This window comes from Garra rufa, chromosome 25, assembly GCF_049309525.1.
Source record: "Garra rufa chromosome 25, GarRuf1.0, whole genome shotgun sequence".
NCBI classification, from domain to species: domain Eukaryota; kingdom Metazoa; phylum Chordata; class Actinopteri; order Cypriniformes; family Cyprinidae; genus Garra; species Garra rufa.
In genome coordinates, this window is record NC_133385.1 from 36,506,304 (window position 1) to 36,521,568 (window position 15,265).

At 38.7% G+C, this 15,265-nt stretch overlaps 1 protein-coding gene across 1 annotated transcript in view; it reads left to right on the forward strand.

The window, feature by feature from the left end:
• lrrk2 (leucine-rich repeat kinase 2) overlaps positions 1–15,265 on the forward strand; it is a 51,065-nt gene that overhangs the window by 29,723 nt on the left and 6,077 nt on the right. The window contains exons 24-47 of the mRNA XM_073831702.1: positions 1,111–1,361; positions 1,459–1,607; positions 2,078–2,171; positions 2,303–2,489; positions 2,596–2,777; positions 3,071–3,294; positions 3,383–3,510; positions 3,654–3,872; positions 4,245–4,446; positions 4,840–4,928; positions 5,389–5,576; positions 5,658–5,812; positions 6,011–6,157; positions 6,649–6,840; positions 6,945–7,091; positions 7,186–7,298; positions 7,434–7,624; positions 7,700–7,860; positions 7,958–8,128; positions 8,427–8,527; positions 8,634–8,846; positions 11,850–12,034; positions 12,123–12,195; positions 13,848–14,038. Of these exons, the coding sequence (XP_073687803.1) occupies positions 1,111–1,361; positions 1,459–1,607; positions 2,078–2,171; positions 2,303–2,489; positions 2,596–2,777; positions 3,071–3,294; positions 3,383–3,510; positions 3,654–3,872; positions 4,245–4,446; positions 4,840–4,928; positions 5,389–5,576; positions 5,658–5,812; positions 6,011–6,157; positions 6,649–6,840; positions 6,945–7,091; positions 7,186–7,298; positions 7,434–7,624; positions 7,700–7,860; positions 7,958–8,128; positions 8,427–8,527; positions 8,634–8,846; positions 11,850–12,034; positions 12,123–12,195; positions 13,848–14,038 (3,953 nt within the window). The remainder of the gene's footprint in view (positions 1–1,110; positions 1,362–1,458; positions 1,608–2,077; positions 2,172–2,302; positions 2,490–2,595; positions 2,778–3,070; positions 3,295–3,382; positions 3,511–3,653; positions 3,873–4,244; positions 4,447–4,839; positions 4,929–5,388; positions 5,577–5,657; positions 5,813–6,010; positions 6,158–6,648; positions 6,841–6,944; positions 7,092–7,185; positions 7,299–7,433; positions 7,625–7,699; positions 7,861–7,957; positions 8,129–8,426; positions 8,528–8,633; positions 8,847–11,849; positions 12,035–12,122; positions 12,196–13,847; positions 14,039–15,265) is intronic.

The following is a 15,265-nucleotide window of genomic DNA, read 5'->3' on the forward strand; positions in this document are numbered from 1 at the left end:
TAATGTACTGACAGTCATTTATTGTAATGTTAATTCCACTGATACCAGTATGTCATGTATTTAAATGTGACCATGGACCACAACACCAGTCATACGGTTACATTTTTTTAAATTGAGAGATAGGACAATATATGTAAGGCTAGGTCAATGTTTGTTCGAGATACAATTATTTGAAAATCTGAAATTTGTGGGTGCAAAAAATCAAAATATTGAGAGTCACCTTTAAAGTTGTCCAAATGAAGTTCTTAGCAATGCATATTTCTAATCAAATAATTAAGTTGAATAAATTTATGGTAGAAAATTTACAAAATATCTTCATGGAACATAATCTTTAATGATTTTTGGCATAAAAGAAAAATCGATAATTTTGACCCATGCAATGTATTTTTGGCTATTGATACAGATATACCCGTGCGACTTATGACTGGTTTTGTGGTCCAGGATCACAGATATATTTGTAATTATTACATATTTTAAGTTGCAATGAATGTATGCAGTATGAAGTACATTTAACGTATATTAAATAATCAAATAACTTACTATAATAGAATCAGGAGTATGTGCTATAGCTTGTTAGTTAGTCAGTTACATCAAAACAAGTGTGCTTCTTTAAATCACCAAAAAAATTTATCAAAACATGAAATGTGCAGTAAAACTGTACTAGAAAGTGCACTTTAAACAAGTGTACTTAAGTGTGTTGAGAAACAGTCATGCAGGTGGCCTGTTTATATCACATTTATATAACATTATCTGGAATTACAGTTTTTTTTTTATTCTTTTAAGATTTAAAGTGCAGCACACATGCACAGGTAATACAATTAAGTGCAAAAAGTGTACTTTCTTCTCAATGGGTTAGTAACACTAACTTTGATTTGCAGGGTTATGGTGTTTTTGTGGCAGATAAATACTGCTCTAATTACCTGTATAATCTGATTATATAGCAACTAGTAAACATTGAATAGTAAATAGTATCTACTTATAGCTTGTGTCCATTTTGTGTCTTTGATCTTTGATATTGGTCATCATTTAATCTGGTCAATATTTCTTAACCATACATTTTCCTCGCAATTTATTAAAAGAGTTTTTTTCAATTATGTTTCTTTTTCTCAGAATTTAAGAAGTCTTACCCGTCTAGATCTTCAAGGCAACCAACTGCAGTCACTTCCTGTGGAACTCCTGGGTTTGCCCGCTTTAAGCACGCTCAATGTTTCTCGTAACTGCATTGGTCCTCTTTTGCTCCTGGACCCAACTGTGCGCAGTCCAGCCTTACGCCAGCTCAACCTCTCCTTCAACCAGCTCACTGTCTTTCCCTTCCAGCTGGGGCAGGCCATGGACAGATTAGAGGAGCTCTCCTTGGAGGGGTAGATTATAGGATAATAGTTTTATTTATTCAATTTAATCTTTTAGTTTTCTTACTGGAAATACAAATGGAGTGTAAACTATTGACCTTTTTTTCAGCAATCAGATATCAGCACTGTCTCTCCCACTCTGCCTGCCTGAACTGAAAGTTTTAGACATCAGTAAGAATCAAGTTAATAACATTTCAGACAATTTTCTTACTGAGTGCCTCAAGCTGGAAACTTTCAACGCTTCAGTTAACCAAATCAGTAAGTTTTCCTCTCTTTACTCTCTTAAAAAATATGTGTTTTTAATCATTCATCAAAAAATAATGACTTGAAACAACCCTGAAACACTGTTCCTTTTTGGCTGACAGTGACTACATATGACCTGCATGCTAACGGTTAATGTAGTCAATTTGTTTTAGGCATTTCAGTGTTTATTACTATTTTGAATTAACTTTTATTCTTATATATTTTTTTTTAATTTTAGTTTTAATAATTTGTTTAGGTGCATTTAAATTTTTTATATTTCTACATAGTGTAGTTTTAATTAACTAATTAATTTTTTGTTGTTTTATTATTTTAGCTTTTTTCAATTACCAAATTTAGTTTTAGAAACATAAACGTTTTTGAAAAAAGTGTTTCATAAAAAAAACTAAGATGGATAATTCTGTTCTGTTTTATAATTTTCTATGTTTATCATTTCTGTTGTTATTAACAGTCTTGTTTTCATGCAGGTTCATTGTCACACCTTCCCTCAAAAATAACCACTGTTAAATTATCACAGAACAATTTCACATCTATCCCTGAAATAATCATCAACTTGCCAAAGTAAGTTTTTTCTCAAATTAAAATGGTTCAGTATAACTTTATTAACAGCATCTGTTATGTGCTTTTGAAAAAAAAAAAAAAGATTTTAATCCTATCTTTTTATACCTTCATCTTCACCTTCATCTGGATAGTTTGCGTTCGGTGGATATGAGAAATAACAGTATTAGTGATCTGCCAGGTCCATCTTTCTGGGTCAGTGTAAACCTAAGAGAGCTGATGTTCAGTCATAATCAAATCTCTGTGCTCGACCTGAGCGGCCCGACGTACAAGTGGGCCAGACTGGAGAAACTTACTTTAAGCTCCAACAAACTCACTGAGGTACGGTTCAAATCACACTCTGGGTCTGTCTTTGTGACTAAAATATATATTTGTTAGAAAATGTTGGTAAGTTGCTCTTACGGTTTTTTATTCTTTTGTGCTTTAGATTCCTCCTCAGATCGGTATGTTGGAGGACCTGACGTCTCTAGATGTGAGTCAGAATCAAGGTTTGCGCTCTTTCCCTGATGAGATGGGAAAGCTGGTTCACTTATGGGATCTACCTCTAGATGGTCTGCAGCTCCAGATGAACCTCAAACATATTGGGAACAAAACCAAAGACATCATCAGGTCTAAATCTGTCTACATGTCTCATTTAGACATTATCCCTTACTCTTGTTTGTATTTTAGCTTGTAAACGTGTCAATGATCAGTGGGCATACCTGTATTGTTCAGATTTTATTTTATATTTAAATTTATTTCAGTATTGTGAAATGATAGCGATAACAGATTTTATTACTCCTGAATTTACTTGTTGCATGCAAACCTTGGGATTAGGATTATAGTGTATTTTCATAATATCTTATCAAGTCATTTCAAGTCTTTAATATTGTTTCAGAATGTAAACCCTTTCGATCTGACAGATTCTTGCAGCAGCGTCTGAAGAAAGCTGTCCCCTATTATCGCATGAAACTCATTGTGGTCGGCAGCCCGCGTAGTGGGAAAAGCTCTTTGATTCATCATTTGATGAAACTCAAACGCACTCAGTGGCGATCTGATCAACACACTATTGGTGTTAGCGTCAGAGACTGGTCCATCAGGAACAAAGAAAAGAGGAACATGTTGCTGAATGTATGGGAGTTCTCTGGTAAGCATCTTTACAATAATAGCAACATATCAAATATGGAAAATGTCATTCGGAAATTGCAAATTTTTCTCTTTCTATTGTTGTGCAGGTGGCGAAGAGTGCAGTGGATTTCACCCACACTTTATGAGCTCCAGGGCGCTATATCTAGTGCTGTATGACCTGAGTAAAGGACCCAGTGAGATAGACGCCATCAAACCCTGGCTCTTTAACATTAAAGTAAGTTTAACATTAAGTAGCATCAAAATATTTTTAGTATGAAAACAAAACCAGACCAAACTGTTCTTGTGGAACACTTGGTCTGTATTACAAAATGACATAGTTTATATATTTAAATGAAATGTTTTTTTTTTTTTTTTCAGGCTGTAGCTGGACAGTCTCCTGTGATTGTGGTTGGAACTCATGCAGATGTGTGTGAAGAGCGCCTCCTACAGGAGTGTGTTCTGAAGCTACAAGAGGAGCTGCTGTCTCAAACGGGGTTTCCGGTGATCAAAGAGAACCACATACTGTGTGCCTGTGAGGAGTCAGAGTCCATCAGCAGGTTGCGCAAAGCCATCTATAGAGAGCTCGTTGGGTTCAAGGTGATTTACAAAAATGTAGTTTCTTCTTGACACTGGTTTGCAAATATAATAAATGATATTAACCAATAAATTTACTTTTAAAGAGCAGCTCATATGTCTTTCTCAGAATATACATTTATACATAGAGTCATTTGTCAATGATTTTGAAATGGTTTGTTCGAATCAGCTTTGAGCATAATGTCTGTAAACCCTTCCCTTCCATGAGCCTATTCTGCTCGGATTGGGCAACAACAAGTGTGTTGTTGTGAAAGTTATTTTTATGATAAGTATTGAAGTATGCTAAAGTGTACTTCATTTTCACAAGGGTAATTACATCTTTCTAACAGGTTTTCATGTAATTTATTTAATGAATTTTGTCTGTGGCATTGGCAGATCCAGGGTCAGCCGGTAATGGGGCAACTGATTCCAGACTGTTATGTGGAGTTGGAGAGGAGAGTTTTACAGGAGAGGTCACATGTACCCACTGATTTCCCGGTGCTCAGACACAGCAGACTACTAGAGATCATACAGGAAACACAGCTGCAGCTAGAGGAGGGAGAGTTACCCCATGCTATCCACTTCCTTAGTGAAGCTGGTGAGTTATTTCACTCCTTGATCTTGCTGTTTGTGTCCTATATATTGTTGTTTCTTTAACGTTGAGCACTTGCATGTTCCTAAGAAATGTTCACAATAATTTGTGATGCATGTTTGCTCATTTTAGTAGCCTTTTTATGTTTTGGCATTATTGTTTGTATCTTGTAAACAGACCTTCAGTGTGAGAGTTGTTTCACACCTGAATCTCTTTCTGATGCCTTCTTGCTGTTTATGTCCTATATATAGTTGTTTCTTTAACGTCAAGCACTTGCATGTTCCTAAAAAATGTTCATAATAATTTGTGATGTATGTATTCTCATTTTAGTTACCTTTTTATGTTTTGGCATTATTATTTTTACCTTGTAAACAGACGTTCCTGTGTGTTTGTGTCCAGGTGTCCTGCTGCACTTTGATGATCCAGTGCTACAGCTAAAGGATTTGTACTTCATTGACCCACAATGGCTTTGTAACATCATCTCACAGGTTAAACACTCTCTCACACACACACACACACACACACACACACACACACACACACACACACACACACACACACACACACACACATGTTGGGTTTACATGTTTTATGGGGACATTCCATAGGCGTAATGGTTTTTATACTGTACAAACCGTACTTTCTATCGCCCTACACCTACCCTACACCTAAACCTAGCCCTCACAGGAGATTATGTATACTTTTACTTCGTCAAAAAAACTCATTGTGCATGATTTATAAGCCTGTTTCCTCATGGGGACCTAAGAAATGTCCCCACAAGGTCAAAATCTACTGGTATTCCTATCCTTGTGGGGACATTTGGTCCCCACAACGTGATGAATACCAGGTGCACACACACACACACACACACACATACACACACACACCTTGCTTCTCCCTGTGATTTATTCACAACAGTAACATCTCTTCTGTTATGTTGATTGACAGACGCTGACTCTGAGGAGCACTGGTCAGTGGGACGGCACTAGAGGAGTGATGCAGCGAACCACTGTAGAAAAGTTTCTGAACAAAAGTCGCTGTTTCCCGAAGGATCATCTGACTCAGTACTTCAAACTATTGGAAAAGTTTCAAATAGCTCTGCCCTTCGGAGATGACCAGTTACTTATACCTAGCAGGTAGCGATATAACCTCTTTTTAAGTGAAATTGATAGAAAGTGTTGTATGGTGGTAATTTTTAATGTTTGTAATGTCCCCAGCCTGTCAGATCACAGGCCGGTGATTGAGCTCCCCCACTGTGAGAATTCAGAGGTGATTGTCCGGCTTTATGAGATGCCGTACTTCCCCATGGGCTACTGGCCCAGACAGATCAGCCGTCTGTTGGAAGTGTCTGCTTTCCTGCTCTATGGCAAAGGTAACACAACACAAACACTTGCTACTAGCTGAAAATTGTATTTGGCATGGCACAAACATAGGTTTAATTCTCAAGGTACAAGCATAGTTACATCATGTATTACAAAAGTATTGCTTGAATAATAATTATTGTTATAATAATAATGTATTGCAAATGAATAAGAATTGAGATGGTTTTGAAGGTGTATGTACTCTGCAGAAAAAGCATTGAGACCAAACAGGATCTACTGGAGGAAGGGTATCTATCTAAGTTGGTCTGCTGAAGCTTACTGTTTGATGGAGGCCTTGTCACTAGAAGACAACCCTGCTAGCTTCATCAAGATCACGGTCCCCTGCTCTCGCAAAGGTAAGAGAGAGTTGGTTGTATTGTGATGTATTCTTCTAAACATTCTAAACAGTACAGTAATGGTGATGACGACTTTGATTTCATAATAGGAATGTAATCGTGATGTAGACGGTGACTATGATGGGTTGATGATGTGATGGTATTGATGGTAATGATGGAGATGATGTGATAATATAGTGGTAATTATGATAGTTTTGGTGTTGTAATGATTATGATCATAGATGTGATATACACAGATCACAAGTGATCAGTGATGCATTTGATTCATTGTTAGTGATGGTGATGATTATGATAGTTGGTGATGTTGATGTTGTGACATGATGATGATGGAAAGGAAAGGAAAGGACGTGTGGCCAAGTATGGTGACCCATACTCAGAATTTGTGCTCTGCATTGAACCCATCCAAGTGCACATTATGTTGTCATGTGAAGGTGATAGTGATACATTTGAACTTATGATGGTGTTGTTAACATCACCTGTCCTGTGTGTAGGTTGTGTCTTGTTTGGGCAGGTGGTGGATCACATTGACTCTTTGCTGGAGGAATGGTTTCCTGGCCTCCTCGCCACTGATGTCCATGGCACTGGAGAGACACTGCTTAAGAAATGGGCTGTGTACAGCTTTAGCGATGGGCAAAACTGCCAGAAGATGCTGCTGGAAGATCTACTGTCCAACATCAATGCAGGTCTCTATCCATTTCGCTCACATTCAGGAGCTCCTTTATTGGTAACCTGGTGTATAAAAATGGTGCAAAACCTGTACTGTACTGACTGGTTGTTTGTCTGCAAGATGGTTTGCTGGTGAACCCAGAGGACACCAGCTGTACTCTGCCCATCTCTCAGATATCTCCAGACCTGGTGCTGAGTGACCAGCTGTCCAGCACTATACTGGATCCAGAGCAGCTGGAGATGGAGCTCTCTATGGAGTATATGTTGGGTTGGTACAGTAATCAATTATTCGAATAATAGACAAACTTACTGTGTTGCTTACTGTGAATGTCAACAAAACTGTATTTTTTTTTAAACTAAAGGAGATGGAGGCTTCGGCTCTGTTTATAGAGCTGTGTACAATAATGAGGAAGTTGCTGTGAAGATTTTCAATAAACATGCATCTACGCTTTATGTTCATCGGCTGGTGCGACAGGTGAGTTATGCTATAGAAAAAGAACCTAGGCAAGTCTTTCACTTGGTTAGGAAATGAGCAAGCTTTACCAGTTGTGTCCAAGTCCCAACATTACTACATGGTTTGCAGATTTGCTTTAAAATAATTGTTCTTCAGGAACTGACGGTACTTGGCAGACTGTGTCACCCCAGTCTGGTGGGGCTTTTGGCTGCTGGTTGTAACCCACACATTCTTGTGATGGAACTCGCCCCATGTGGCTCTCTGGACTCACTGTTTGAGCGTGAAAATAGCAGTCTGAGCCGCAAACTACAGCACAGGATAGCACTGCATGTGGCGGATGGTCTCAGGTGCGTACACTAGCTACAAAACAAACAAAAACTTTAAAGAAATCACATTTTAAAAAACATTTTGTATTCAAACAGATATTTGCACTCATCTATGATTATCTACCGAGATCTGAAGCCGCACAACATTCTCTTGTTTAACCTGAAGACGGATGCCGAAGTCATCGCTAAAATCACAGACTATGGCATAGCACAGTACTGCTGCAGTATGGGTGTCCGCAGCTCAGAAGGAACACCAGGTCCCTCTTACTTCCCCACAATCCCTTATGAAAGAGCTATTAAATAAACAGAGGATGTTTACTTTATATATTCTAATATTGAGTCTTCCACACACAGGTTTTAGAGCCCCGGAGGTCGCCCGTGGTAATGTCATCTATAACGTCCAGGCAGATGTATATTCTTTTGGTCTGCTTCTGTATGACCTTTTTACCTACGGCGAGCGGATAACTGATGGAATGAAGTTTCCCAGTGAGTTTGATGAGGTGGCTGTGCAGGGAAAACTACCAGGTAACATGCTGACATCTTTTGTTTATTCTGTAATAATATTCATCAAAGTTGTGTGATTATTTAATCAAAAATACTGTATATATAATGAGTAAAATTGGAAAAAAATAGGATTTAAAATAAATAAGAAATAAGAAAAGCATAAAAACATTAAAAAAATAATTATTGTAGTATATTATTAAATACAAATATTAATTTAATATTAGGATAAAAAAACATTATACTGATAAAAGAATTTTATCAGAACATTAATATTAATATATAATTATATTAATGACTTTCTCCATAATCACTGATATAGATCCAGTTAAAGATTACGGCTGTTCTCCATGGCCTGGGTTTCAGTCTTTGATGAGGGACTGTTTGAGGGAATACCCACAGGACCGACCTACATCTGCTCAGGTTAGACTGACTTCATCCAATTGTAACTGATTGTTAACTTATTACATCTTAGAAAGGACTTCCGTGTATACATTTAAATCATTTAATGTTTTTGTATATGTTTTAGGTGTTTGATCATCTGAATTCTGTAGAGATGCTTTGTCTGATGCGAGAGCTGACATTGATGAGTTTTCCGGGTGAGTGTTTCACTGTCTCTGGTGCCAGCGGAGGTGCAAACGGAGGTAAAAATACTCGTGTGTGGATTGGAGGTGGCAGCAGCAGCCAGAAATTGGGTTGTGTGACATCGCTGGATCTAGAAACAGGGGGAAGCTTGAGCCAGGTATGAATTTTACTGTATGCTACAGTATCTCACAAAAGTAAGTACACCCTCTTACATTTTAGCAAACATTTTAGTACATCTTCTCAAGGGACAATACTATAGAAATGAAACTTGGATATATTTTAGAGTAGACAATGTGCAGTATAGATTTACTGTCCTCTGAAAATTACTCAACATACAGCCATTATTGTCAAAATAGCTGGCAACAAAAGTGAGTACAGTCGTGGCCAAAAGTTTTGAGAATGACACAAATATTAGTTTTCACAAAGTTTGCTGCTCAACTGCTTTTAGATCTTTGTTTCAGTTGTTTCTGTGATGTACTGAAATATAATTACAAGCACTTCATACGTTTCAAAGGCCTTTATCGACATTTATGCAAAGAGTCAGTATTTGCAGTGTTGGCCCTTCTTTTTCAGGACCTCTGCAATTGGACTGGGCATGCTCTCAATCAACTTCTGGGCCAAATCCTGACTGATAGCAACCCATTCTTTCATAATCACTTCTTGGAGTTTGTCAGAATTAGTGGTTTTTTTTTGTCCACCCGCCTCTTGAGGATTGACCACAAGTTCTCAATGGGATTAAGATCTGGGGAGTTTCCAGGCCATGGACCCAAAATTTCAACGTTTTGGTCCCCGAGCCACTTAGTTATCACTTTTGCCTTATGGCACAGTGCTCCATCGTGCTGGAAAATGCATTGTTCTTCACCAAACTGTTGTTGGATTGTTGGAAGAAGTTGCTGTTGGAGGGTACCATTCTTTATTCATGGCTGTGTTTTTGGGCAAAATTGTGAGTGAGTCCACTCCCTTGGATGAGAAGCAACCCCACACATGAATGGTCTCAGGATGCTTTACTGTTGGCATGACACAGGACTGATGGTAGCGCTCACCTTTTCTTCTCCGGACAAGCCTTTTTCCAGATGCCCCAAACAATCAGAAAGAGGCTTCATCAGAGAATATGACTTTGCCCCAGTCCTCAGCAGTCCATTCACCATACTTTTTGCAGAAGATCAATCTGTCCCTGATGTTTTTTTTGGAGAGAAGTGGCTTCTTTGCTGCCCTTCTTGACACCAGGCCATCTTCCAAAAGTCTTGGCCTCACTGTGTGTTCAGATGCGCTCACACCTGCCTGCTGCCATTCCTGAGCAAGCTCTGCACTGGTGGCACTCCGATCCCGCAGCTGAATCCTCTTTAGGAGACCATTCTGGTGCTTGCTGGACTTTCTTGGACGCCCTGAAGCCTTCTTAACAATGCAGTGGAAAGTTTTTTTCGGGATTAAGTTAATTTTCATGGCAAAGAAGGACTATGCAATTCATCTGATCACTCTTCATAACATTCTGGAGTATATGCAAATTGCTATTATAAAAACTTAAGCAGCAACTTTTCCAATTTCCAATATTTATGTAGTTCTCAAAACTTTTGGCCATGACTGTACATCCTAAGTGATAACAGCAGTATGTTGTTTAACCATGCAAAGCCACATGTCACATTCATCATGTTTATGTTTTTGTCTGGTATACATCTTGTATTAGAGCAGTTAAAATTAGGTGCTTTGAGTACAATTCTCTCATACTGACCACTGGATGTTCAACATGGCATCTCATGGCAAAGAACTCTCTGAGGATTTGAGAATTAGGATTGTTGCTCTCCACATAGATGACCGAAGCTATTAGAGGTTCAGTAACACCCTGAAACAGAGTTACACTACAGTGGTCAAAGTTACACTACAGTGATCAGGGTCATACAGATGTTTTCCAAGATGGGTTCCATTCGGAACAGGCCTCGCAAGGGTCGATCAACGAAGTTGAGCACTCGGTTTGTGCGTCAGGTGCAGAACCTGGCTTCAAAAAACAGATTCATGAGTGCTGCCAGCATGGCTTTAAAGTCCCCCTGAAATCAAAATTAAAGTTTTTTGGCTTTTAGTATGAATATATTAGCCTTAAGATTATCTATAAGCTAGTGTGCTTCAAAACAAAGACAAAATTTGCATTTACAAGATATGAGCATTCAAAACGTACAGTCTCGTCACTTCCGCCAATATGAATCAAGGATTTGGATGATATCACCGTGCACTTCAGTTTCTAATCAAACGTTCTGTCCAATCAAATGCTCTCTAGAATCCGTAGTGTCCTGTCCCCTACACAGAGACGCAATACACGGAGCAGATCATATGTGCGATCGGCATGTATTAAACTACACAGCCTCAGCATGATTATGATCACTATTTCGTTTTAGCAAGAGTTTCATATTGAATCTGTGGGTGATTTATTAGTCTGTGGCTGTCATAAGCTTACAAATGCGGCTTTACTGAGCTCAACGGCTCTGGCCGGAGCAGATATAAATGGAACGCTATTGGCTATTCAAAATAAGTGGGCGGGGCTGGGCGATATGTTTTTGTTTCAGTTAAAAGTACGTCACCACATAGAATAATGCTACGTGTTTCAAGGCACTTCAGTGGACCTTTAAAGTTTGCAGAAGTAGAAGGTCAGCTTGTCAGTGCTCAGACCATACTCTGAACACTGCAACAAGTTGGTTTGCATAGGCATCGTCCCAGAAGGAAGCCTCATCTGAAGCTGACTCAAAAGAAAGCCCGCAAACAGTTTGCTGAAGACAACCAAGAGCATGAATTACTGGAACCATGTCCTGTGGTCTGATGAGACTAAGATAATCTTTAGCTCAGATGGTGTCCAGCATGTGTGGTGATACCCTGGTGAGGAGTTCCAAGAAAATAGTGTCTTAACAGTCAATCATGGTGGTGGTAGCATCATGACTGGGGCTGCATGAGTGCTGCTGGTTCTGGGGAGCTGCAGTTCATTGAGGGAAACATGGATTCCATTATGTATTGTACATAGTACAGGGGTGTACTCACTTTTGTGACATACTGTATGTTTTGTTTTTTTTTTTTTGTTAAATGCTATTTCATCTAAACAAGAATGATCGATTATATCATTCTAATTGACTGCTGTTTATTTAGCGGCCCAGTTAACCGTGTTCCTACCCTCTTTTAGGAGATTGACAGCAGTCCTATCCTCTGCATTGTGATCATCAGAGCTCCAGGGTCATGCAGTGACTGGTTAGTTGCTGGTACACAGTCAGGTTCACTCTATATCATGGATACTATAAGCGCAGAGGTTCTGCACTGTCTAAAGTGCGTCAAGGACTCTGTGACATCACTATACTTTCACACTCACAGGTGATTACATTTAAATTTCTGAATAAAAAGTGGAATGGCTCCTGAATGATCTATATTTAGATGAGAGACTAATGTTTCAATTTTTCAGACAACTAAAGAACTATCTTTTGGTCGGGACAGCAGATGGATCACTAGTCATTTATGAAGATTCAGTCCTGAAGGTATAGCTTTTTAATAATTATCATTTTAATAATTATTTAAATATGTAAAGTAAATAAAATTGTACTTTGAAATAGACCAAAGTTTACTGGAGTATCATCTGAGAATGCTTTTACTTTTTAAATTGACAATGAATTCTGAACGTAACTTTTATATTAAAGTGCCCCTATTATGCCTTTTCAAATATGATATTTCATGTAGTGTGTCAAGTAGCTGTATGTGAACATAAACTATCTGCAAAGTTGAGACGCCGACAGTGCACTATAAATGAAGTTTTTGTCTAACAAAAAAAAGAGTCGGCTCACATTCGCCTAAACGAGTCGTCAGCAATTCGAATCTTTTTTCTGTAACGGCCACACGTCACGAGCTACACATTTGCGTAATGTCCGCCCACGTTCAATTTCGCGAACAACTTGCCCGCCCACAAACAGTAGGCCTACCATTTTCACGTGGATTAACGTTACATCATGTCAAGAAGACGCCCTGCGCTGTGAGAGTGAATTTGTTTTATATGCCCTTCCGAAAGATGAAACTACCAAGAATGAGTGGTTAACATTAATTTTTTCAACACCTCAGCAGTCCAATGCCAATCTTGTGTTGTGTTCGCGTCATTTTACTGATGACTGTTTTTCCAATCTTGGGGAGTAACGTTACAACGCGAGATTCACCAAACGCTTGGTTTTAAAAAATGGATCAGTGCCCAGTTTATTTGGACCGGCTTGCTCCTCTGAACTTCTACCTGTAAGTATGATTAATAATTGATGATTGTATTTTCTAGCGATCGTTCAAAATACGTCTTTGTGTACGTTATGGTGTGTAACAACCCCGCACATGTCTTGGTAAGCGGCTAACTTGCGTTTCTGTAGTTCTGTTGTTCAGCTGTGAGTGCAATGTAGTCTAAAAATTGTGATTGATGCAGCTTGACTGTCTGTCTGCCTTATTAGTTTAAGTAATGATAATGATAAACGATGGCTTAACGCAGTGTTATGGGTTGTACGTTACAGTGTTGAAGTTCACAACGTAGAGGTGTGCCCGGTTCGCTTACAAAAGCAAATTGCAAGCACTTTCCACAGTTATAATATGACACCCACTGAGAAACGTCCTGCTCCAGTCATGCTTGCAAAACAGTTTCTTGTCGATGTGCCACTTCAACCGTTTCATCGTCAGACTCCGGCTCGAATTGATAGGGTAAAATCGAGGCTATCTTTTCTATGCATTAACAGGTCTCCGCAGCTGTCATTCAGTTATGCCAATGGGCGTTTCGTTTTGCGCTGAAGCGGTAGACCAATCCAAAAGGACTGCACCATCTGACCAATCACAGCGGTGAGGGCTCACTGAAAGGAGGGGTTTAGAGAGACTGATTCTTCGAACTGCTTCACACGAGTCGTTTACGAATCATTTAGAAACGGGGTCAAATTAAATCTAATTTTTGAGAAAACTAAAGTGTTTTTTGAACTTGCATACATGTAAACCTGTTTTAAGAGACTATTACAACAATATTAACTACCTTAAACATGGCATAATAGGGGCACTTTAAACAAAATCGCACCCACCCCAAACTTTTTAACTGTAGTTCTAGCATGCTTCCACATTTGTATAAAACAGCACTGTACTATCTCAGAGACGCCTGACGTATTTGATATTTTATGACCAGGTGAAGGATGGTGGTCCAGTGAAAACACTGCAGGTTGGTGATGTGAACACTCCTCTGATGTGTCTTGGTCCATTCAGTCAGAATCAGGAGCGAAGAGAGCTGTGGGCGGCCTGTGGCAGCAAGGTGTTCTCACTCTCAGTGGCATATGACATCAGTAGAAGCATAGACACCAAACCCAAACAGCTGTACCCGTGAGTATCCCTGCTAAAGATGAGCATAACTATCTATTGTCAATTTAAAAGAAATGACCACTGGATTGAGTTTTTCTTGTGGAAAACAGCTTAAACTTGTACTATATATAGAGTCGTAAAATTAGAAGGGACTGATCTTGACAAGTTCAAGAAGAAGGGGCAAAAAATGCACTTGCTCAATTAAATATGCTGGGGATGCCACATGGTTCAGTGTTTGGCCCCATACTGTTCTCAGTTATACAATCTTACAGGACATGGATTTTCTTATCTGTTGAGATGAGCATTAAAACACATGTTTCTGTTGAACGTAATAATTAAATTAATAATAGCCAATCAGAGGTGTTTAGATTAGTCACTTTTGTTAATACAAATTTTAGTGGTGTAGGTCTAGCATTCTGATTGAATAAAGTAGTTGGTTAAATTTAATTATTCTATGGTCTGTCTGATTACTGGATTCTGATTGGCTGGCAGGTATGCAGTAAACCCGTTTAATGCACAGGTAGTTCCAAGTCAATGTAATCACCATTCTATATTATTGCACTGATTTAATTGATGCACACTAACCAAAAAACTTAACTCACGCACACACACACAGAGGTCAGAGATTGCAGATTGCACTGCACACACACATGAACTTGTTGTCAACGGTTCCCCATGATTTTTATTAATAAACTAGTCTAGATACTAGATCGCTGCATTATATTCCTCAGCAACAAGGTGATAATCAACAGCTTGCCATGCATTAAAGGATTTTCCCTTACGTATTTGACATAAAAGACAACACAGATACATTTAATAGGGTGGTTATAAAAATTGCCCCTACAAAGGTAAAATAAAATGTCCCTGGAAATCAATATCCCCTTCATTCAAAAGTTAAATTCTGGCCCTTATATATACTGTATACTACATTGCCAAATATATGTGAGCAACCAAATACACCAACCACACCAATATTTTCTTCAGTTAAACAAAACAATGGGTGTTAACAGGATGTTAGTCCTCCCAACGGTTCAGTGGTAAAACATGTAAGGATATGCTCGCCTTCTCAGAGCCCTTAGGGTCATGGCACCCATTTGGCTCTCAAATTCATCCCAAACATGTTCAGGTGTGATCTTTGTGCAGACTTGTCAAAATTTTCTATGCCAAACTCATAATGGCACATGACAAACTCACAAACTCACATGAATTGTTATAACAGAATAGCACCAATCACCACTCTTCTAAAAA